At 36.5% G+C, this 24,867-nt stretch overlaps 1 protein-coding gene across 1 annotated transcript in view; it reads right to left on the bottom strand.

Annotated features, from left to right (window-relative positions):
- The window catches only part of THSD4 (thrombospondin, type I, domain containing 4), a 230,732-nt gene that overhangs the window by 173,960 nt on the left and 31,905 nt on the right, over window positions 1-24,867 (bottom strand). The window contains exon 5 of the mRNA XM_009994405.1: window positions 6,825-6,927. Coding sequence (XP_009992707.1) covers window positions 6,825-6,927 — 103 coding nt within the window. The remainder of the gene's footprint in view (window positions 1-6,824; window positions 6,928-24,867) is intronic.

The following is a 24,867-nucleotide window of genomic DNA, read 5'->3' as shown; positions in this document are numbered from 1 at the left end:
AGAGTCTCTATTTACTAGGATCCCTTTTATAGTTCATTTCTCCAAGAGTTACTTCAGTGTTCAGAGGCTTTTTGAACTAGGAATACATACACTATTTTGATTTTTTAAGAGAACTGGTAATACTTAGAAGCTTCACCAGTAGAATGTTTCATTTATTAGTCACAATTTTAATTGCTCAGGAACACATACAGTAAAACAAAAAACAGACATTTTGGAGAGAGATGAAGAAAAAGCTGGTCTCTGAGACAGTCCTAAAACTCCTTCTTTGTGTACTTGTAATTCTTCACAGAGTGAAAGAAAACCCTGAATCCCATGTTTATGTGCTACAGCTTTTCCAGTTTCTGCCTGTATGCTCATCCAGCAGAATGGGGCCTGGAATCAGCAAAAGGTTCTTGAATCTTGAACAGAGTAGGAACTGCAGGTGGATTCTTTGAACTGAGCCATCTTTTTTTTCAAAGAAACTGAAAATTTCTAGTGAGTTCCTGAGCCTCCATGGAATTGGGTACATACCAATTCTCTGAATACATAGAAATCTGGATACTATCAACCTGAAGCAAAGTTTTGCAGGGTCAGACCTCAGTTTTGTTCACTTTTTTAGTTGCAAGGTAAATTTTCTTCTAAGTGACCTAATCCAAAAGCCACTGAAGTGAATTGGAAAAATTCCCACTAACCTCAACAATTTGTAGACCATTATGACCTATAAAAAGTCATATTTTTATTGCCTTCCTTTAACTTCAGCAGCAACTTGATGGGGAGCTCCACAGCTTGCTACACATGCAGCACCACATTAGGACAATCACAGTTGACCAGAGTAGGTAAATTTGAAAGCAAACACATGGAAAACATTATGAAACTATTTTAAACCTTTTGAAATGCATCACTGAGTCAATAAAAACTATTTCTTCGCATATACTGAGGCAAAGGTAGTAGTTCTTAAAATCTAAATAAGTTGATGGGTATTTTGTAGGAGGGAGCCTCTTTTCTACCTTACTTACCAAACTTGCTTTATGTATTTTCTCTCTATCTCAGTTGTTCAATTCTTTTTAAACATGAAAAAAAATATTCACAGGGCATTTTTCAGTTCTGCCTTCTAGGCTAAACAACCCACAATGCACAGAAGAAAATGTTTAAAGCCAAGAATATATATTTGATTTTAAAAATTGAAAATTGGACAAGAAATATGTTGAATATTTCATACATTGAACAACAAAGATGGAACACACATTGATAAACCTTTGCTTAACTGTTGCCCTATTTATTCAATATTCTCCAAAGCTTACGCATAACATGTTAAAATTATTACACAGTCTCGACCTTGCAGTTCTATTTCAGTCTCCAGAGTATTTTATGTATTTGGGAGACATGGCAGGATCACTAAGGTTTGTGCAAGAAGAGCACATCTGCAAAACACTGTGAGCCCTGCATTTCCCCCCATTCTAGTGCATTATACCACAAGAAACAGTTGTGCAGATCTGCGTGACAATGACTCCTAGGACTACAACCATATAACTAATAAAAAATTGTTTCCTTGTGAAGCTGTAAAAGGCATCTGTTCAGAGCATTCAAGCCTGCTTGTCTCCATTTGCTAAGAAAGGAATCTACCACCAAAAAGAACAGATTTAAGAGAATTCCTACTGGGATTCATTTTTAATATCCCAAAAGAGATGTAGCAATAAGGATACAATGCTCTCTTTACACTTGTGTTTTGCTATAAAGTAGCCAAAGGAAGTGAAAGATTTTCATCCAACAGCAAAGACATTTTTTGAGTGGCATTTTACCTCCAAAGGTTAAAGGAGAAATTTTCCCTTAGACAACAGGAGCAAAAACAATTACAATATCATTTCAAAAAACTAAAAAAGTATGAAAAAAACTCCCTTTTGGTAAGACAGTTTTGGTAAGACCCAAAATACAAGACAATCTGATGCTATAAAGTGAAACTGAGATTTAAAAATATTGTAATTCTGCTACTGGGTAAGGTTGTCACACGTCCCTTGCTAGAACGAATGAAAAAGAGGAATCAGCACTACCTTTATTTCCCAACTCATACATGGCAGAGGTTTGGACTCTTGGAAAGTTGCGATTGGCACAAGATCCAAAACAAAGGACACAGAAAATGGAGACCAATCCCTGAAATTGCCCAAGGCTGATTAAATTCCTAGGGTATGTTAATTTAAAACAACCTTGCTCTACGCCAGTTTTCACTCCTGGATGATCACTTCCATAACCACACTTTCTGATTCCTAGGAAGGCTCTGTTTCTAAGCTACTCTCATTCCCAGTTTTATTCAACCCAGACTGCTCCCCAAAGTAAATGGAATCCAAATCCTCAGTTGTCTACTTGCAGCAAATTTCAGACTGCTCTGCACAGGCTCCAGACACAATAACACAATATAAGGAATATACATACACACACATATATAAGAACTGTTACAGATTATGTGAGGTCATACACTGTTGGTTCATATAGTCCTTCTTATTAAAAACTTTGCTCGACAGCAGAGTAGGATATTGAGAAAGCTGTGATAAAGCTACTAAGTACTTTGCACAAGTAGGCTTGGTTTTTTTGGATCAAAGTATTCCATTGATTCATTTTATAGGATAATGTTGGGGTTTTTATAAATTAATTTTTGAATATTGGGTGTCACTTTTTTGTTCCAAGGGCTACTAGCAGGTGAAAATCTACTACAGAAATTCAACAAAGCTTTTGTTTACTCATTTTCAGAAGAACAAGTAAAATTAAAGAACACTACAGTGGAAAAAAAAGGTTGGGTGTTTTTTCAGTTCACTAGTGTATTCATTTGCACATTTCTCCGAGACACTTGCACAGGTTCAGGTAACTTGTTGATACTGCAGGCACGAATACAAATCTAACCCCATGGAGGTCTTGCTATTGGTAGCCAGTGGAGACAGTCAAGGCAAATTTTATCTAAGTAGGCTTAAAAGGATTTATACCAGTCAATTCCACATGTACTTTGCAGAAATGAAATCTTCCCTCTACATTCTATTCCAGCCTAACAATCTTCATCACCACACAATCTGAATACAATTTTGTTCCTAAATCTGATCCTGAAAGGCACAACATCCATCCTGAACTTTCAGCTCTCACCAAAGAAGCTAAGAAGAGTGCTTTGAAATGAGGGCATGAGTATGCTCCTCACTTCAAATAGTGCAGTTAAAAATATGTATGCATTATTATTTGAATAGTAACAAACCAGAGAATCCAAAGTAAAGACCTGGCTCTGACATTGCTAAGCTACTTCCAAATGCAAATCAAAATGTGTATATTAATAAAATTATATAGGAAGCATTACTATAAAAGGTAAGTTGCCAAGTTGAAGCATTAAGTTTCCATCTATGTAAGTATCTATGCACATTTTTTTTATTAAAACTTTCTATAGAAGTATTACATATTTCAGTAATACCCAGGATATTTACAATTTCCAGGTCAAGCTCAACACAACAGATGTTCAGGAAGCAGATCTATTGATGAAGTCAAAGAAGTGACTCAGATACTTTAGCACAGCCATACTTTAAAAACTTAGCAAACTTCCATCTGCTTTCTCTTCTGACTCATTCCCAAAACAGGAATAAATAAAAGAGACACAGCATAAAAGAACTACTACTTCTACTGGATTTGAATAAATTCTAGTCTCATAAGGAGCAACATTTTAAAGTGATTTCAATTAAAAGCAAAAAGAATTTTCAGTAATGTGTGAAAAACGGATGCCTCATTGCCTTAGAAAGGATGTCAAATGAGTCCAGAAGAAATCAGTGCTCATATTCCAACAGAATTCAAGAGAAATTGTATGCCTATAGTGCTTCAGCTTCTGTCAATCATTTTAGGTATATGCTTCAGGATGTCTTATCTTACACTAATCAGGTACTGGCTTACTGTTCAGTTTAACGCTACTCATTTGCTAAGTAATTGTCTCAGAAACAGCTAGAGATTAAGACTGATCTAATTTACAAGTAACTCAACAGATACTAGAAAAGGCCAAGCAAAGCAAATTGCAGTATGTGTCATGTGTCAGCCCAAGCTGTATTTGAAGACATGAAGCCATGAGTTCTTATAAAATATAAAATAGGACATAGATGTCACTGTTTTTCCAAATTCATTGTGTAAATCTCAGATTATGCTAGTTCTTAATCCTGAAGAAAAGTACACATGAAATGTTTATGTGAACAGCACATAAAAGTTAATTATATCAGCATAGTTGTTTAACACTTATTTTACTTTATAAGCATAGACTTAGATATGATTTCCAGGAATGAACTGACACCAACTCCTAGACAGGGTTCTTTTTTTTTTTTTTTACACATCCTACAAACAATTTAAAAAATGGGCAGTAATAAACCCTTCATTTGTTTGTGATGAAATGTTAGAATGCAAATTCTGCTGCTATCTATATTCTGTTATAAAAGTCCTAGAAAATACAGTGCAATGTAATTAAATTTACAGGCTTCATGAACAACTAGCCACAAAATGGAATAAAAGCCATCAAGATGATTCTAACAGGTGGAGGCAAAAAAAAAGAAGCAGAGAAGTGCAGTCTATTGTCATGAGAAATTAAGACTTCAAGCAGCTGCCTCACTGAATATAATACCTTGCAGCTGGATGAACTGCAGCACAGCTGGATTATATACTGTGTCTGACTTCCAGTGGAACAGGCTCTAATTTGAAATAACTTATTTTTTATTTTTAAGAAAGAGAAATTGTATATCAGAAAAAAATGCTCAAACTTTGCAGTACTTTTCTGCTTGTAAATTTTGCTACCTTTAAAAGGAAGAAAAAAGCCAGATCGCCAAAGAATACATTTTTAACTATGTCAAGTTTTACACACTGGAGATGCAATCACAGCTCCTCCTAGATTTCAAAGTCCAACTCCACATCTGAAATAGGCAGAGACAGCCCTGCCAGAGGCTCCCCTTGCTGGTTACCACACCAAAGAGCAGCAGAGGACAGGAAAACCAAAGGTCCCTGCAGGACTCTGCATCTAAAGAGAGCTCAGAGCCACCACGCACTCCTTGCACATGCACCACTCCTACACCCACCTGGCACAGGTACAATTCTAACTGCTGTGACAGAACCCACAGCTAGGATTGCTGCATAAAACACTATTACAAAAGCCTGTCTGTCATTATCAAACCAGACAATGTATTTTGGATGCATAACATTATCCAGGTATCTTCCTGAAGATGAAGTATCAGACACATCTTCCTGGAGATTACATAATTTCTATTTTAACCTTATACATGATTTCTGAACAAAAGATATGCAGTTTTCTCCCTCCTCTCTAGGAATGCAGTTATTCTTCATTAAGAGAGGCTTGTGGTCAGATTTCCATTATATTTTCAATGAACCATTAAGTTTTCTCCCTTCAATAGATGCTTTTCAAGCAGTCATCAAACCATTCAGGTTATAAATTTTTCACTACAATTAAAAATAAAAGGTGAAATAAAGAGTTCAAATTAGAGTTCAAGTCAGAATGATTAAAATATTTATTGTTTTTGTAGATTTAAAACTTCCTTACAGATTTTATGGTCCTGTCACTGTGATGTTTTCCTTCTGTCACAACTGGATCCTTCCTCTCAAAACCTGCCTTCAAAATCATTATGTGCTTTTGGTTCTTCAACATAAACTAGGTTTTTTTCATTAAATACCCTAAAGCCATAGGGGTGGCTTTTTTAATACAGACAAAAAATTGTGTTGGAGCAGCAGATAAAACAGGGCTTAGAAATGCAGCTGCATCCATCTGAAAAAGGCAGAAATAAAAACGTGTATTTTAAAAAAAACAATAATTACACTTAACTCACCATCAAGACAAGGCTGTCATATGGTTTAGCTGTACTTATTGATCCAACATAAACAACTAGGAGCAAACTGTGCTATGAAGGGGAGGGAAAAAGAAATTATTGTGGCATGGTTTAAATCCCCTGAGTCATCTTGCCTGGCAGAGTGAGTCTAAGCTGCTGTGTAGGAAGGAAGGAGAAAGAGGTGAGCTGAGCTGGCTCCGTGTTACCTGTGTCTTCTCAATAGGAGTTTGAGAATTCATCAAAGACAACACATTGTAAGTATTAGGAGCCATGTTGTAGAAATCACGTGGTCTGCAGAATATGCCTTCAGCCATGGGCTTGCTGGGGTACCAAGCTCTTCTTTCCTGTCTAAATGCATGGTACAAAGTGCAAAAGTTCTACAGCCCTGAAACTTTCTTTTGGGAGAACTTTACAACACTGAACATGACCTATATGAAACTGCATTGACTTATGTTGAGCTGCAAAAATAGCTAACATCAACTGTGGAGCAAAGCTGCTCATCTAAAGGAACTACAGAGAGCGTGCTAAGTACTCACAGAATTGTCCATTTCTGGGTATGTGTGCTGTTTTTAGCTGGCATAGAGTTGTATTATAAGTAGCTACTTACACAGAAGGCAATGAAACCCATATTCAAAGCACTTTAAAAAACATTCAAGACACTCTCAAGCAGAAAAAAATTAACTCAATTTACTGAAATCAAGCCATATTGAACACTTCTCATTAAAAGTAACTGCATTTTTAAAAAATAGTTAACAGTGTAGTAACTGAAATACTGCTTCAACACTCTACAGAGCCAATAGTGTATCAGTCAGAGCAGGACTTACAAGCTTTCATTCCTGTAACATACAAGAAATATTGATATGAGGTTATCTGCTTGTCTGCCCACAAATAAATGCAGTAGACAAACAGAGCAAAATGAGCAAGACTCAAACAGCCAAAGCCTCATGGTGTAAAAGTCACATTTTCCTTTCCAAAACAATCTGTATAATAATACAAGTTTTATTCCCTTACCTTCTGCAAAGGGTTCCCATTCATAAAATCGACCCATAAATGGCTTGTTATTGTATGATGCACATTGCACCTCTCTAATATTTCTGCTGCTTTCAGGACAAATCTGTTGAAATTAAAGAAAAAAAAAAAGTCATCAGACTATAATCAACAGCAATGTTATTATTGCTTTCTTGTTAATTCGTTTTAGAAGATCAGTTAAGGCAATGCCAAATTCTAATCCAAATAAGTGTTATTAATATCAGGAGACTCCTTTTCCTTACAACAGGTAATATACAATGTGTTTTTAAGAAACAGTATTAAAAGTGTCTGAAAAAAAAAATAATTATGGAGTTCATAGGGCAACAGTTCTACCAAAGAAAAAAAAAAAGCTAATATTTAATTGACCTGTCATTTTCCTTAGCAAAAAGATGACACTTCGAGATAAATTTAATAAATTAGATCTGAATTATTTCCTTTCCACTACAGCTTCATATTTTTCTTTATTAATTTTTCTAGGCTCAGATTCAACAGAGTTGAAACATTTAACATACATGCATCCCTAGCATATTAGCATTCTCATCTTATGCTTCAGTCTCATATTACTGCCTTTTTCTGTATTTCTACATACTGGTATTAGTGTCATTGCATTACTTTGTATTTTAACTCATGCTTTCAAATTTTAGCTTCAGAGTTCTTGAAGCTAAATAGTGGGAACAGTTTCTTATATACAGGTGCGCACACACACGTAGTGAGGCAGGGCAAGTTCTACAGACAGAAGTAACATATTTTATCAGGTCACCTGCAATGCAAGCCTTTAGCAGGCAAGCCTGTTTACGCATGAAGCAGTTTCCAAAAGTGAATACAAGTTAAATACTTAATTACTTGTTCTGCCTATATCCTCACATTACAGCAGTTACAGCAAAAGACTACTTTGGGCACACACAAAAGGGAAAAAGATGTCTAGAAAAGGCATAGGGGTTATAATTAAAACAATTTTTATGCTCAGAGAAAATAAACAACCTTTGGCCACAAATGCATTTTTTTCAGGCAGCCTTTAGATCATCAAACTGGGTATTTAAAAACACTATTCAAGAACAGTAAAAATCACCTGAAGAACTGAACTGGAAGAGCAGAATATCTTTTCTATAGGAAACAGATTTCAAGGGAAAACTAGAGAAAAATACACAAAAGCACCATTTCTATATAAAGATGTTTGTCACTGGATCAGTGAGATGTCAAAGTCAAGAGTTTTCAAGTGGGCTATAAACTGTACCAAAGACATGCCTGGGGGAAGGTTCATGGACTACATTATCTTTTGTTAGGATCATGGTAACAAATCTTCTAGATTAAACAATGTTTCTGCCCAAACAGCCATCTGTACTTTGTTTGGCCACCCTTCTGCGATGTCCAAGTACATGCAAATATTGTTTTCCTCAACAAACCCTCTGGTAAAAAAAAAAAAAAACAACTTCCATGAAAATAGGACCATGAGCCACCAAACCCCATTGGAAGGGTGGGACCAGAAGTCTTTCTAGTGCTAAACACAGAAAGAAAGCTGTATTCTCACAGCTGAAATATACATCTTCACATCTGTGACACAGCTAATTCAGCCACAGGCAGCAACCAGCTGAGGCTAGAAAGCTTTCACTTTTCACAGCAGCCAACTGCAGTGCATACCCTAAAGGTGCAGGGGCAGAACCTGAGCTGGCATGAATTAAGATCACTACACTAAATTACACCAGAACACCAGCCTGAAGGGTTTCTGTTTTAAATGCTTTTCTCTTTTTTTGGCACACATTTTCTGACAGTCTATTTTGAAGTTTTGTTGCTTGGTGTTTTTCCTTCTCTGAGCCTTGAGCTCATGTTCTTGTGTACCAATATTTCTGGCTCATAAACCATTTCCTGTACACCCTGCTCATACCAACAACATATGAATAAAAAGATTAAAATATTCATTGTTGTTGCCAAAAAATAGTGACAGTGACCCCTTCTAAGATCATTTTTATATAGCTACAATTCTGTTTTTAAACTTACTGGAAGTTGCCCACAGAACAGAGGCCCCATTGCTTTAGAGCAGGACAAAAGACTAACAAAGACACTAAACTCTGTGAATTGAGCTGAAATCAGAAGAAAAGGCTGACCTGGTAACATCTCTGATACTTTAAAAATCCCAATTCAGGTGTCCTTCTTCCACTTCTTTCATCAAAGTTTAATTACCAAAAAAAAAAGTTTGAGTAAAAATTTGAGCGACTTGGTCTGCAAAAACTCTGTTTTATTCTTTATACAGATTATTCTCTTTTTTAAAATGTCTTTTAAAAATATTTTATGAAAGCATTAACTGCAAGGTGCAACTAGTCAAACTTACCACAGTTTATGACTCATCAAGGCTTAAAAGATTTATCCTATATGTATATACTAGTAAACACCTATATATCAATTAATCCCACCCAAGTTCTTAGAGCATAGCTGAACAAAGTAACAGTTTTACACTGTTCACTGTTCAGCCCCACTGAAAATTAAATCCTTGAGCCCTTCTCTGAACAGCTAAGAGTGTCAGGCACTTTCCTCCTGGCCTCTCTGGCTTTATAACACCTCTTTTAGACAGAAAATACAATGTTATCACTAAAAAGAAGCATAACCCTGTACAATCAAAAGTGAAACTTCAGCATAGGGGTTTCTGCAGATCCTAATTTTTTATTTATTCCCCAAGAGTACAACTTATTTTTACACTTTTATTACTATTTCTGTCACATACACATATAGCTTGCCAGACTCTTTTCAGTAGTTCCCAGTGTCAGAACAAGGGGCAACAGCTACAAGCTGGAACATAGGAAGTTCCATTTAAATATGAGGAAAAATTTCTTTACAGTAAGCATGACAGAGCACTGAGACAGGCTGCCCAGGGAAATTGTGGAGTCTCTATCTTTGGAGACATTCAAAACCCGCCTGGATACAGAACTGTGTCAAGTGCTTCAGGTGATCCTACTTCAGTGGGAGAGTTGGACTAGATGATCTCTAGAGGTCACTTCCAACTGCAGCAATTCTGTGATTCTGTGACCATCCAAAGAAAGCTCATATTTCCAATGTCTAACAGTTGTACCTTATAGAGTTCACTTGCCTCCCAGCTCATGCACAGGGCTGGGAGATGCTGAAAGATGCCTGACCAAGCCAGGCTGTCCCACAGCACATTCCCTGCAGGGTGAGGTCTGCAGCAGGGCACACCTGGTGCTTGGCTCCCTCTGCCCCAGGTTCTGCCCATGGCACAGTCCCTATACCCTTACTGTGCCCCTGCCAAACAAATAGCAATTTTGCTTTAAAAAGCAGGCATGTTGGCACGTTTACAGATGAAGAATGTTCCTGTGGCTAAGCCAGAGTACTAGGATTTAAACAACCTGGATCTCTTTCCAAAATCTTCCAGAGGCTTTCAGAATCAACTTTGCTAAAATATTTAACCTTATTCTGTGATTATCCCTCGGTTCCCCCCTCAGCAAGATGAGGGCATTAGGATTGTGCTGCTTGCTAGGGACTTGAAAACCAGTTTTTGGAAAACAAAATGTTGACTTTGATTCATTCTTGTACTAATAACAGATCTGGAATTTCATTTTTTCCTCAAAAACTTCATTTTGTTTTATCATTACAGAGGGAGGGAGTTAAAGTTTTTCATAGAGATTTTGACATAAAAATACAACCACCTCTTTGGACACTTGTAAAAAGAAGAAATAAATCTTTTAAAATCAGGCTTGTAGAGGCCAGATCACCAAAAAAATGTGTGTTTCATCAGAGATAAATCTCAGATCTCACCATGAAAAGACATATACAAATTATCTAGAAAACTCTATGCTGGAAGAGGTTTTTTATATTATTATTTTTTCAGTTGTGTACTATGAAATTAGAAACAGCACCTAGAATCTGTAATTTTGTATGGTTTTATATGATCTCCTACTTAAAATGTTTCTTGGAAAAAACAATGCTGTACACAAAATACATGGGACTTAATTCAGCTAAGCACCTTCAAAGTGCTGGACATTTTCACACATGGTAAGACACTTCCAGAGCTGCTTTCAGAGATACTTTCCACTGCAGCTGTTTCAATGAATATGACATCTTGGCCAACATCCTGTACTTCCAGAAAGTGAAATTAAACAGCAGCAGCAGAGCACTACATTGATGAGGCAGGCAGTGCTTAAGACAAAACATTTCAGAAGTACCTCTTTGCATTTTGGAACCTCAGGCCAAATTTCTTTAAATGCACCATGTCTGCAGTTGATTGAGACTTTACACGTGTGAAACAGCAGCTTTGTGTATGTCCCAATTTCATCTGAGATATGCAGATATGTAAGTATTCTGAGGGACAGCAACACACTACTTCTCTACATCATGTACCATTACATCTTTCTTAAAATGAGCTGCTAGTACAGGTAAGGCTGTAAAACAAAGAAACCACCCTACTTACTTTTTAGCTTTTGGGAAACATTCTAAAAGCACTGTTTTTTTAACAAATCTGACACTTTAATTAATTAATGAAGTGTTGGCAAAATGCCACAAAATTATCAGCCTGCCAGCAGATGTGCACACATAACTGCCTTTAGCACAGCTGCACTGAGGTAACGCACCTCTGGAAATGCATACATGGGCCATTTTGATTCTAAAAACATCTCTAAATGCAATTAAAACATTGACTAAGATTTTTGGCACTCTTTCATTCTTATGACCTAGAGTAACTGGCGAACTCCAAGGCCTCACAGTTCTTCTGGATTCTCCATAATTCATAATCAGTATTTTCTATGTGCACAGTAGTACATATTAAATAAAGTCCAAGTAATCTAGTTGTACTCTAGCTTTCAATTCTGCAGTGGTTCTATCTAATTGTATTAATACTTTGACATTCCAAAGGATAAGCACATCTCCAAAGAAAATTAAAATTCTTATTTCTGAAACAGTAACCTGAAGATTCTTCCTCTGTTTTCAGAACATAGTCTTAAAAGTGGTATGTCCACACAATATGCACACTATATAAAGTTCAATTATTTACACAACAATCTACCATATCTGCAGTGTACTTCTGAAGTGCTAGTGCCTTGTTCCTCCTGAGGCCTATGGAAGTTTCATGTCCATACTTGAAAGTGGAGTCTGGGGTCTTTAAAATTTTCTTTTTTCTGCCAATTTGTTTCTCAGTGCAAAGGACCATGCGTGCCTGTACTGGTGTTACTTAGATTTTGTCTAGCTGAACACAAACTGAAAGATAGCAACACATCCATTTAAATTCATCTTTTATTGCTGCAAGAGCTCTAATTTTTTTAAATGGTAGTAGAACGTGAAGCATGTCTCTACCAACTCAAAAAATAAATAAGACATATTTAATGTGTGGCTCAACACATCGGGCATTTTTTAATTAAAAACAAATTAATGCTTCTGCAAAACAAAAGTATGGAAGGAACTTTAAAATGCAAAATTTTGAAAATTATAGGAAGAACCACTCTGCGGTAAAAATAGTGATAGCCAGCTCTAGTTACAGCCCATGACCACAGACAGTACACTATAAATGTCTAGCTTGACACAGAATGAAAATTAACATCTGTGAATGTAGCAGTATTTGGACAAGTTTATGAGGAATGAGCACCTGTATTGCTGAAATCTGGGCACCAACTCAAGCACTGAATTTACACCTACATGTCTGTTGCAATGGAGATTAAACTTAGTGATGACAATCATAATAAACTCCTAACTTTCTTTACTAGCAAGACAGAGATTCTGAAGCAATGCAGAGTAAGGATTCCTAAGCAAAATAACACAGGGTTGCAGCCTTTCTCTTTTCCCTCGCTACCTTCAAGGGGCTGCCTGTCATAGATGGAAAAGCCCTCAAACATGTGCACAGTACAAGATCATTCTACTTCTGCCTGAATCCCATTCAGCCAGCTATGAGCATGTCTTTGGAACCAGGAAGATGGTCCACGGCAGAGCTGCACAGCCTGCTCTCCCAGAGGTACATGCTGGCTCCCACTGCAATGAACAAGGGAACTTGTACAACCTCAATCTGAAACTTAGGAACCATTTTTTTCCATTAAGGATTCAGCTTTGTCCTCCAAATTAAGCCTTTCAAGTCTTATCCAGGCCCAATCTTTATTAACTTCACAATGTATCAGACAAACAAGGCATTAATGCATGAGGCAAGTGCCTCTATTACTGCTTCATCTTTTTTCCCTTCCATAGCATTTCACTGCTTAAAACACAGTAGGTGTAATAATAGCGAAGAAAGATAAATCAAACAGATGGAAGAAACAGCATTTCTGCTTAATCTTTACAGGTTTGTGTCTTTTTTTAAACTCTCACTGAGATCCATCTGAGTAGATTGAAATAACTTACTTTATTTAAGATTTTCAACAACTTGTAAAAGATTGAAGTCCAGCTTTGATTTCAAATAAAATGTTAGCCACTCATCTATCCCATACAAAGCATTTACACTGATGTAATCTGCATGACTGGAAATGTTTGACTATGCAAGCTTAGGAGGAGCTCACCAAAGAGTTACAGTTGGAAAATTAACAGTACAGTTCCTCAGTAGTACCAAAAATGTGTCAAGGAAATAAAATAATCCATTTCTGTTTATAGTTAATATTTTACAAATGCTTTTCAAAAAAAACAAACAAAAAAGCCCCAACACAACAAAAAATAATAATTAAAAAAAAAACAAACAACACAACAAAAAAACTACTATATCTAAGTTTAACAGTTAGAAAATGGAAGACAAATACAGAAAACAGACCATGCTGGAACAGAGTAGGCTCTGGTGTAAAGTGATATTCAAGCACACTAAGGAAGGCAGAGCTATGTCAATTCACACCTGCCAATGATCTATCCAGTTGACTGTTGCTAGTCTTTTTTTTTGATCCAGCAAAAGACCAGATGACTATCAACTCAATCTAAAGCTGTTTTTTTTCCAAAATGTTGTTACTATTTTACTGTTAAAAATTTATTTTAGTGCCCAGTTCCATGAGCAGAGAAGTATTTCCTCATTGAGACTGATGTGCATATAGGATATTCTTTACATGATCACAATCAAGCATCACAAGCCTGGCATTTGCAATAGAAACCATACCTACTTTGTGCAACAGCTGTTCTCAGTCTCAGCAGTGCTATCATTTTTCTATATAAATATGCTGCATAAAAAAATCCAACAAATAGAAGAATCCTTCCATTCAAATATCTATTTATAGAAACACTACATAATGCTTAAGGTGCTTAAAATGCACATTATTTCCACTGGACATAACCTGACTCAAAGTCTGAAGAACCCTAAAATGGAACCTTTTAGACTTGCTGCAGATTCAGTTTCTCATCTGTCTACAGTGTTCAAATACATGTGAAAAATACAGCATGTCTTAACAGTCCTCAGAAAACGTGAGGTTTATGTACTAAGGATAGTTGCTTTAATATAATAGCAGTAATATTCTTTGTACTAGAAAAATCAATAACTCCAAAACTCTGAATCACCAATATCAGCTTTAAAGGACACTCAGACAAACTCATACTTGATGCAACTCTAGTGAAATCAACAGACTTAAAACAAAGGTTATGCATCTAGTACTCACAGGTTGTAGAAAATTATGCCAAAGTGGTAAAACATCTGCTCTAGGGTTTTCAGCACTATTTTATTTCATTTTTAAAATACATTATTCTTAGAGGAGCCTATTATTTCTGGGATGCAACTTTTATGTCATGTAGGTATCACTACTTTATTCTTTTATCCTACCAGCTTCATCAGCATATGGGAATAATCTGCTACCAGTTTTCTGTGTGAAAGCCTAATAAATTCAATTGGAAATTCAATTGCATGCATTCCATTTAAATGACTGACTTTTGTGTGGGAGGAGGGACTGACTACCTGAATGGTTCCAGCAGAAGAATTGAAAGTTCAGGGAAGCTTCTGATTTGTATTACCAGGATACCCCACTTCTTAATTAAAAATTCTTCTTAGAGCAAATAATCACAATATTCTTAGAAAATTACCCCTATTCTAACCAGGCTACAGAAATGTTTATGCAGTGTCGTATGAGGCAGAAACGTGCAGGCACAAATGTACATGTTACTGTATCTAGGGTGAATTCTGGTAAATATGTTAAGAGAAAGTTTTGTTCTCTTTTGTTAAAAAGAGAGACCTACAATATGGAACAATTTGTTTTGCACAAAAAGTGAATAGTTATAGTACACTGTAAATGTAGCTTAAATGTATGAGTTGGCAGGAGTCAAGTGTAACAGAAATTACACCACTATTCGTATTTTAGAGTTCTTGTTTCCATCAAGAATCAGTTTCTGATAAAATACACTCTGTTTCTGTAATAGATTCTTTCTTCCTAGGGCATATTCATTTTTTTAAAAGGCACCTAACTAGCAGACACATTTATAATCTTTTATACTGCTTTGGTATAGCTACAGCTGGCAACCCTGGCCATTTACTTATGAGTTTGTCAAACCTTAACCTTTCAGACTAAAATTTTCCACTCCTGATATCTATCTTAGTCTTTTTGGTTTTGAGTGCAGCATTTTATCCAAGAATGAGTCTGAGGGAAAACAAGAGGGAAGAAGTGCTTTATTTTTTTCCCATGCTTGAAATACTCTGATTTATTTTTTTTTTTCAGAATATAAGTGCCTGTTTTATTTTAATGAGTGAAATGAAGCCAGACAGGAAAGCGGGTTTTTTTTTGTTAAGAATGCATCCTCTGTCTTTTATATGGAAATCTACCCAAATATAGCCAGGCCACAAGGTTTTGAAAAAAATGCTGATAATCACACTCTGTACATGTTCACTCAAAACTTGTTAAGAGTTCTGCAGCTGAACTACTGGAACAATCTGTTCACAAGAAGTGTGTTCCACGTCTGAGACTAAAAGAGGCAGAGCAGTTTTCCAGCAGTTACTGGTACATGCTCCTGAGGTTTGCATTAGGGGCAGGCACTGGAAATGAATACAAGACTTCTCTTCCTTATGCTCTTAGTAACCCCTTGAGCCTGCTACAGGCAGCATGGACAAAACAAGGAAGCAGCCTAATTCAAATGCCTGTCCCTAAAATGCACAGAATACTTCAGAAACACTTGGGACTGGGATTCAAGAGATAAGACTGGATGAGCAAGTCAGCTGGAAAAGGTACTGAGAAGAAAATGAAACTGGATGAAACTGGAGAGAATCTGAGGAACCTCAGTAAAGGATAGATTTAAGGCAGAAGAGATGGGAGGAAGAGATTGAAAATATTAGACAAGGTACTGAGAAAGTGTTAAGCATGACTGATCAAGAAAACACAATGTGACAGCTTCTGCTAGAGGGAAGAAGCAGAGACAAGCTCTATTTGGAGGAATGGCAGAAACACCTGTGGTGAGAGAAACCTATAAACACCACAGCAAAGCATTGTCATTGCCCTGTACTACTAGTAGTGGGTAAATTCTTTCTACCATTGGCTAAACTGCAATGGTCTGATGAGTCCTGTGACTAGTAACATATCACATGATGGCATTCTGGTTTTGGAGGTTTTTTGTTTTAAAACTATAAAGTTACATACAGTAAGTCACAGGACATTGTTTAACATCAACTTAGAAGAGACTGTCCATGCAATTGCTATATAATTTGGCTCTTTGTGCCTGTGAAGTCCAATCTCAACTCTATGATCACATACTATTTTTCTCATTTGAACTCTGACTCATTCAGTGTGCAGAAAGGACTTACTCTGGGGATGAATTAGGAACATTCAGTTAGAAGTTATTTAAATAATTTGTCTCATTTGCTGTAGAAGCTAGTAGATATACAATGGACACAGAAAATAAAGTACATGAAAGGTAGTCTGCAGTTTCTGGGACCAGTTTTGGTGGAAAAAATGTCACCTGTGGTGCACTTTACTTAATCCAATCCCTTCTCAGTTTCTGAACTACTTCGAGAGTCTGACTGAAAACCTCTGAATCTCATTTGTAGATGAGCTGCCAAATTATAAGTACAATTGTGGCCAATGCAAACTTTGCTTTGACTATTGTCAAGTAACAAATATGACACTGAACATGGAAAAAAAAAAAATCCAAGTCCCTGTTACACAACACAGGTCATTAAATTATTGAACACATTTTTTCAACTTCACTCTTCCATATCTCAGCTCCCTTTCTTACAGCCAAGATCAGATCTTGCTATTGCAGAGCAGCTTTGGGAATGTTTAATCAAACACTGCAATAATAGTATCAACAACCAGGCCTTAGAGAAGCCATTTTTTCTCCTCTTCTGCAAGGAGCATTTTTAAGGCAGGGAGCCAAAGGCTGAATAATAAAAAGAATAACATTGAGCAGTGTATCACTAATAACTAAGCCACTGATCTATTCAGACACCCTGGGGTAAAATAATATATTATCAGCTAATCAAATTATTTTCTTAACACACAAGAGTGACCACAGGATTCTTCACAAAACTCTAGTTCTGAAAGCTCTAAATCTTTGCAAGTTTGCCTTGGTCACACTAAGAGAATCCTTTTAATGGCACTTTGCTGCCTGAAGTAAAACTACACACCATCACAAAAAAGGGTCATCAAAAAGAGTCCCAAACTAGTCTCAAAACAGCTGTCAAGATAATTAGTATGCTTGCTATCTTTAACAAATGATAATGCAAACAGAAATACAGAAAAATAAAACAGTACAGTGCTTGGCTAGGAAGTTAGCAAAGCTGAAGCCAAAATCCAAAAATGGTTGCAGGAAGAGGCAGGGGATGTTTCCCTGGCATCTTCCCCCCACAGATCATCCACAGCCTCTAACACTATGGAGACAGATACAAAAAAATACGGGATTGGCTTTTCCACAACTATAAGTCAAGAGTTTGAAGACAAATAGCCTTACCAACCTATCCATAGAAATAAATTGTTTTATTAATTACACTTGCATGTATAATTAACCTCTACAGGTACAATACGTTGCCCACAAAGGTGTTATTTCTGGACAAACACACAGACACTTGATGAAGCACTAGCAATGATGGGACAGGGCACCACAGCCTGAATTTGTTCTTTTTTTTTTCTTGTAATATTACCACTGCTTCAATTATTGCTGGGTTTTGCATTGTTCTGTATACAATTAGCCCTTAATGTATCCTATGCAAAAGCCTCATTTAACTTTACCCAGGGCACATGGTGCCAACTTCCTTTTTCACCACTTCTAAGGTAGAGGGTTTGGACAAGTATGGCTAGGCAAAGGAGCACATGCTTGCTAGAGGCAACCCTACATTTATGTTACGTCACTTTCTAAATGAATTTTGGCCATTTGTGGTTTTTGAGCTCTGCTTAAAAAACTCAAATTAAAAAAACCCACAAAACTAAAAACTCTAGACCATTTCTCCTTCAGCATCCTTACCTTCATTTTCGCAGTTTCTCCTGCACTTCCTTCTTCCTCCACTCACCTCAGTCAGTACAAGAGAGGATTTGGATTGTACTGGTAGGAACTTTCACTGCAAGTTCCTGCATTCATTTCTTTTTTTTCTTGCGATCTGGCTTGAAAACGCACCTTAAACTTGCTCACTTTTATCACCAATACTGAGTTAATCTCCTAAAATTACAGGAAAAAATTACTCCTTCCATGTATCAAAGCAGATGCTATCATCTGACAGTAGATGTTTTCTGTACTTGTAATCATGGCAATAGTTAACAAATGTTCATAAAAGCAACTTTTGAAAAATAATAATTTTAAAATTAATTCAAGGGATATCCCCTGATTAAAGTTTCTAGACATCTGCAGCTTCCTCTGCTTTGAAAACCTGGATGCAATTAAACTAACATATGAATAAAAAGCAAATTTCTTGTTCAAATTATTGGAGTGTTGAATAATTACACACCAGAATTTCAGACAAAGACTTGTCAATATGAATTGACAAAAACAAACAAAGGCAAGCTGGAATGCCTCTAAATACCTCCCACAACACTGGTCTATACTGATAAATGACAACTACTCAAATTTACAGGACCCTATTAAACCCATCTACAAATACATCAGGAATGCAACTGTCTGGTTGCAGCTCTAAAGTCACAATTTTTATTGATTATGTTCTTCTTTAAAACTTGGCACAGAGGTTATGTTTAAACAATATCCAGGCAATGCATCTAAATCACTCTGCTGTCACATCTTATTGCAGAACAAAAAAAAAAAAAAAAAAAAAAAAAAAAAAAAAAAAAAAAAAAAAAAAAAAAAAGCACACTTCATTTTGCCAAGCATCTGAATGAAGTTTCTGAACCACTGCACAATACTTTAAGTGCTAATGAATCTATTCAAAATGGATGAAGTGATGGGATAAGTGTGGATCTTTTCCCCTTTTCCTCTCCTCTGTGACACATGGATTCCATTTACTCTAAGAAGTAGGAAGGTAACTTCTCAGACAATCTCAATTCATACATGAAACCTACCACTCATAGCTCACCAGAAAGTTAGGAAATTACAGACCAGAGCTCAAACTAGAAGCACATCACAAAATGCCTCAAAGTGCTCTGCATGACACAAGGTAGAGTGTTAAGATGGTTTCATTGACTAGTTATGGCAGTGTTGCATTTCTTGCCTTAAAAAAATATAATTATGTGCCAATCAAACATTTCTGTTTCTTACTGTGGCTTTCTGAAAATGTCCTTGCACATTCTGTAGACTTTTATCACTGATACATACTCTCAACCTTTATTTTCCACTGGAATATTTCTGTTTTATTGCTTTAAGGATTTCATTCGATCCTAGGGTATACTATGTTTTATATATATTTTACTAAATGGTCTTTGGAGAAAGATAAAAATCTCGTAATTTCTGTTTGATGCAAAGAGTCATAATAAGAACATTACTTATTATGACATTACTTAAGAATACTGGCAATGACAGTAGCCATGCATATATTACCAAATTTTTATCTGCACCTAAATTTTTGGTCTATGTTTTTATAGTTCTTGGAACAACAGGGCATTAGAGCAGGACGCTCGGACTCTAGAGGGTAAATTACTTCAAAATAACTTAGATTTATTTATCAAAGTAAGTAAACTAATTTTCTACAGAAAACCATAAGCCTCTGGACATCAACATTTTCTGAACTCTGTGGTTTTGGCCTTCTCATTAACGTTTTACTAGATTTATGAATAATTAACCTAGTAATAATTAATCTGTGTAAAACAACTAACTTTTTGTTCTTTTACTGCCACATGCACAGAGCAAACTTGTGGAATAAAACTATTCGAGAGAGCTCTTAAAGTTACCCTAGAATATTTTTCCTAATTATTTAAGGCAGACAGTTTCTCGTAAGTCCTTAAGTTGTAATAAGAATGTCATAATGTAAAGCATTTTCTAATACAGTGTTCTCAGTTGTTGAAGGGATGTCATAAAGCCACAGTGCAGAGATGCAAAGGAAACCACTGTGGCCCAAGAGCTGTATCAAAGATGTCTCTGTGTGACTCCTTTGTATACAAGGGACAATCAATCAAACTCCATAGGGCGATTTATGAGCGGAATCACTGTGACAGTGCCCGGTTGGTTAAGTCCATATTATTGACAACACATTCTGCATAAATCTTTATAAAATTCTGCTGCAAACACCAAAACAGTCAAAGAAATGATAGTACAACCCAAAGTAATTTAAACTTTTAATAAGTTTCCTACACACCCACAGAATGTCAGACTACCAAAAGTACATACAATCCAACAGTGTTTGAAGGGAAAATTCCTCACATAAAGTCGAGGTTAAATTTCCTCAGGAAAAGACATGTCATCATAACCCCACTTTGCCACTTATGTCAAACACCTACTCTATACAAATCTCAAAATGAGAATCAGTAAACCACACAGTAGCTCTGTGGGAATAAGAAGGGGCTTTTCAGTTTTGTTTTATTTTGGTTTCTTTGCTTTTTTTTCTCTTTCCCCCCCCCCCTTTTTTTAAAGGGAAAAAAAAAAAATAAAGCTTCCTTAAAAATACAGAGTCTTTTACTTGTGTTTATGTCAGCATAGGAGCATCCCAGTTACACTAAAGACTGCACACACTTCTTCCAGCACCCCATACTACTTCTGAAAAGACCTGTCTGGGAATTACATTTTCTGTTCCAATTAAACTCTTCCATTTCTACCTTTGTTAAAACTTGACACATTTGAAAGGCTTCGTTTTCTATAGAGTGGAAAACTTTCAAAAACACTTGAGCAGAATGCCAGCAAGCTGGTGAAATAGCCCAAGATCCCAGGTGCCATGAGAGCCTGCCAATGCCTACCTATGTGCTGAGGTGACAGAAAAGCACATCAGTCTTTAATGGACTCAAAACGCTCCTGCAGAACATTTCGGTTCTATTTAATTAGGGTTCTGCATCCAAAAAAGCCTTCCAGTGAAAGAGTTTTAACTCACACCAGTCAAAATCTGTATCATCAACAATATTCTTTAGGAAATTAGATATATTAATTTATCCCATCATGATAGAGTTGGGAATTGGTCTTGAGCATTTTACCCCACCTCATCTCTTCAACTGAAAGAGTTCTTCCCCTTTCCAAAACTGTATTTTCAGATATTTTACATTCCCTGCTCAGGTGCTATTTTCAAGTGCTCTGTACACAGGAGCACAGATTCAAGTAGCAAATTCTTGCTCAAAACCAAAAGTTAGGTTTTCAATAGCTATGGTACCAGAATAATAGTATGTATAGCTGAAGAGACAAGATTAAAAAGTAAATGTAATAATTGTTTTCTGATTCTACCTAGATACTCCTCCAAAACACAACTGACTTCTTGCTTAGTACCAGTCACATAAAATACTGGGAAAGCCAAAGTAGTCTAACTGGAGACATGACAGCAAACCATATGATTAATCCCCCAGTGGATAAGCTAGCAACTGTGGCTGAAACTGGACAAGCTCAGAAAAATTCATTCATAAATATCTCACTGAGCTCTCAGCAGTTAATCTTGCATTTTAGCTTGGTTTTTGCAAATTCATATGCAAGGTATAAACTTCATCAAAAACATACCTCAATCCATAGATAAAGAAAATTCAAATTTTTACATCCATATTGTGTTGCTCTTAATATTAAAACTCATATTAATTTTTTATATTTTTTTTTTTATTTTTTTACTCCTTGCTATGCTATAACTGAATCACAGAAATCATTACTATTTAATTTTTCCAGGTTTTCTAATCAGAGCATTTAAGTAATAATTATTACTATGTGATTTCAGACTTAAGTGTATTGATACAACCTGCAAAATTGGAACTGCAGAAGAAAAGAGGTAACAAGCTATCAGGGTGAGCAGAGCCTTCTGGCCTGAACTCACCACCAAAGACAACACAAAACAGTTTGGGTTGGAAGGGACTTTTAGGCTCACCTAGTTCCAAGCCCCCTGCATGGGCAGGGACACCTCCCATTGGATTGGTTGCTCCAAGCCCCATTCAACCTGCCCTTAAACGCTTCCAGGGATGGTGCAGCCACAACTTCTATGGGCAGCCTGTTCCAGTGTCTCACCACCCTCATGATAAAAAATTTCTTCCATATGTCCACCCTAGCCTTACCTTCTTTCAGTTTAAAATGGTTGGCCCATGTTGTGACACTACAGGCCTCAGTAACAAGACTCTGTCCATCTTTCTTGGAAGTCCCCTTTATGTACTGAAAGGCTGCAATAAGTTCTCTGCCTATTAAGGGTAGAGACATGGCTTCTCGATGAAGACATTAATTCTTGGTATAACTCACTGCATGTCTTACAAAAAAAATAAAATAAATCAGATAAATTTGACTTATAAAATGGGCACTGCGTATCACCAAATTTGCAAAACAAGCAGGCTTGAATATCCAGAACCCTGAAATTTTCCTTGTGTACACTGCCCAAGCAGCCCTCAGCCTTAAGTTAATTTACAAATATATTCCCACATTCAGATACTTAAGAAGAGCTAGTGACTCGGCAATGCTGGACACAATTAATAACAAAAAGTGTTCAGTAACCAATGTTTCATTTGAGTTGCTTCCTTTGTTCTGGTGACAACACAAACAGGCATGCATTCCAATCCTGCCTCACTCTCACATACACCTCATTCTCTTTACTATCGAGAAAGTATGGAAGGTTTATTCATCCGTGCCCCAATTTGCAGGAATACATTTGAATAATCTTACTGTATTGTGAATAGCTTATGGTTTCAGTAAGATCTGTCAGCACTGTTTGTGTGTAAAGAACAGATGTTTACTGTCTGAAGGAGGTGACAGGCAGCTGAATATCCTACACAGAGCAGGCACCAAGCCTATAGGCAAGGTGCTGAAGAGGGGAAGCCACTTATACAATAAGAAAATAGGTTTAACAACTTCCAGAAACACTTGAACAAATACAAGCACTTCCGAGGTTCTCCCTAACTAAAAACCCACAAGTTTAACTTCTATGAGTCAAGCTGTCAGCAATGTAAAATTAGTTCAGCTATTAATGAAAAAACAATAAATACACAATAATGAGGAAATGACCTAATGGACCAAGGCAGATTGACTTAATTTGTTATTAATTAACTGCCCTTAGGAGAAACTGTAGAGGGAATGGCCAATCACCAGGATAACCATTAACAAAATACTTTCCCCTCAATGAATGAGATTTAAATTTGTTAGGTGCTCCAGAAAGAATTTTAAAAGGAAAAAGAAAAAGATACTGTTCTCTGCATGCTAGCAAGATCTCTGGTACATGTCACTGACGATAAATTAAATTAAAGCCCACGTGCAGAAGCATTTAATCAAGAAGAACAAGCAAACAAAGTGAAACACTATTGGCCTTGTTTTGCTCTTGTTGTGGCCTTTATACTAAAACTGTTCTTAGCAACTTCTTTTTTATAATTATATTAATTACCACATTCTAGGGGGGAAAATAGCCCTGAATAGCAATTACAGCTTCTCCAAGGGTAACAGAAATGTTACTAAATAAAGAACAGCACTATGTAGAGTTCCATGCCTAGGAGGATCTGCATCATCTACAACTTCTCTTTGTTATTAAAAGTCTTCTGTAATAAAAATTCTTATTTCTTTTAAAGTGCATTTATACATGCAACAATGGCAAAGATGCAGCAGTAATGCACTAGTTTTTTTCCTCTTCATCTATTTTGGTCTTCTGTTTAAAAAACAGTTTCTAAAATTAATATGAGAATATTTTCACTCCTGTTCCTCTACTACCAACAAAAGTTTGCTGATGGCCAGACCACTCATCATGCTGACCCACATATCTTGCCACTGTCTAATCCGCAAGTTCATGGCCTCTTCTTTCCAGCCCACTTGTCATTCTCAACAAATTTCCTCTATAAACATTTCTTCTTCACCACCTTGGCCATCCAGGATTGCTTCCCTCTTCCACCTCAATTCTAACTTCCTCACCTCCCACTCCTTGCTCTCTGAAAAGAGATCTTTCCTGGAAACAATTTTGTTACATTTCTTCAGTCAGGCAGAATATTGTCCAACTTTTTGCCTTGATGCAGTAAAGGATGAAATAAGGACTGGGACATCTGTGTATCTCTTGGACACCAATGAGGAAATTTGGCACAGAAAACTTTCCAAATTAATGCCGATGCACTAAGTTCATTTCCTATTTCCTTCAAAAAAGAAAATATAAAAAGTGATTTTCAAAAGAGCAATTTGTACAAGAGACTATTCTCAGAGGCTCAAACTAGCCCTTTCCTGTTTTATTTCAGACAAATACCCAAACATTTTATTGACATTAGGTCTCTTCAATCAACTCCTCTAATTTCGACCACTGGAGCTTATTAATAAACAAAGGCAATAACTCCTACCCCAAGATGCAAAAAACGCACTCATCTGATTTGCCTAATGTTCAGTTGCTACATCTCCACTGTGCAGGCTTCCACTAAACAAAACAGGATTTGTAAGAGGCAGGAGAACCAGATGTGCACCCACCCAGAAAAAGATGGCCTGTTGTGACATTTTGAGACCACTCTTGGAACACCCTACTTGTAATATCCAAATATGAGCTTCTTCGAGTTTGCAACACTATGTTACATTAGTAGCCCAAATAAGGTGCAAATATTAGGAAGAGATACTTTAGAAAATACTGACACAGTCACAAACTAAAAAAATTCAGCAG

The sequence above is a fragment of the Chaetura pelagica genome, unplaced genomic scaffold, assembly GCF_000747805.2.
Source record: "Chaetura pelagica isolate M959 unplaced genomic scaffold, ChaPel_1.0 scaffold222, whole genome shotgun sequence".
Classification (NCBI taxonomy): domain Eukaryota; kingdom Metazoa; phylum Chordata; class Aves; order Apodiformes; family Apodidae; genus Chaetura; species Chaetura pelagica.
Note: the sequence above shows the minus strand (reverse complement) of the source record. Positions and strands in the feature narration are given on the sequence as shown.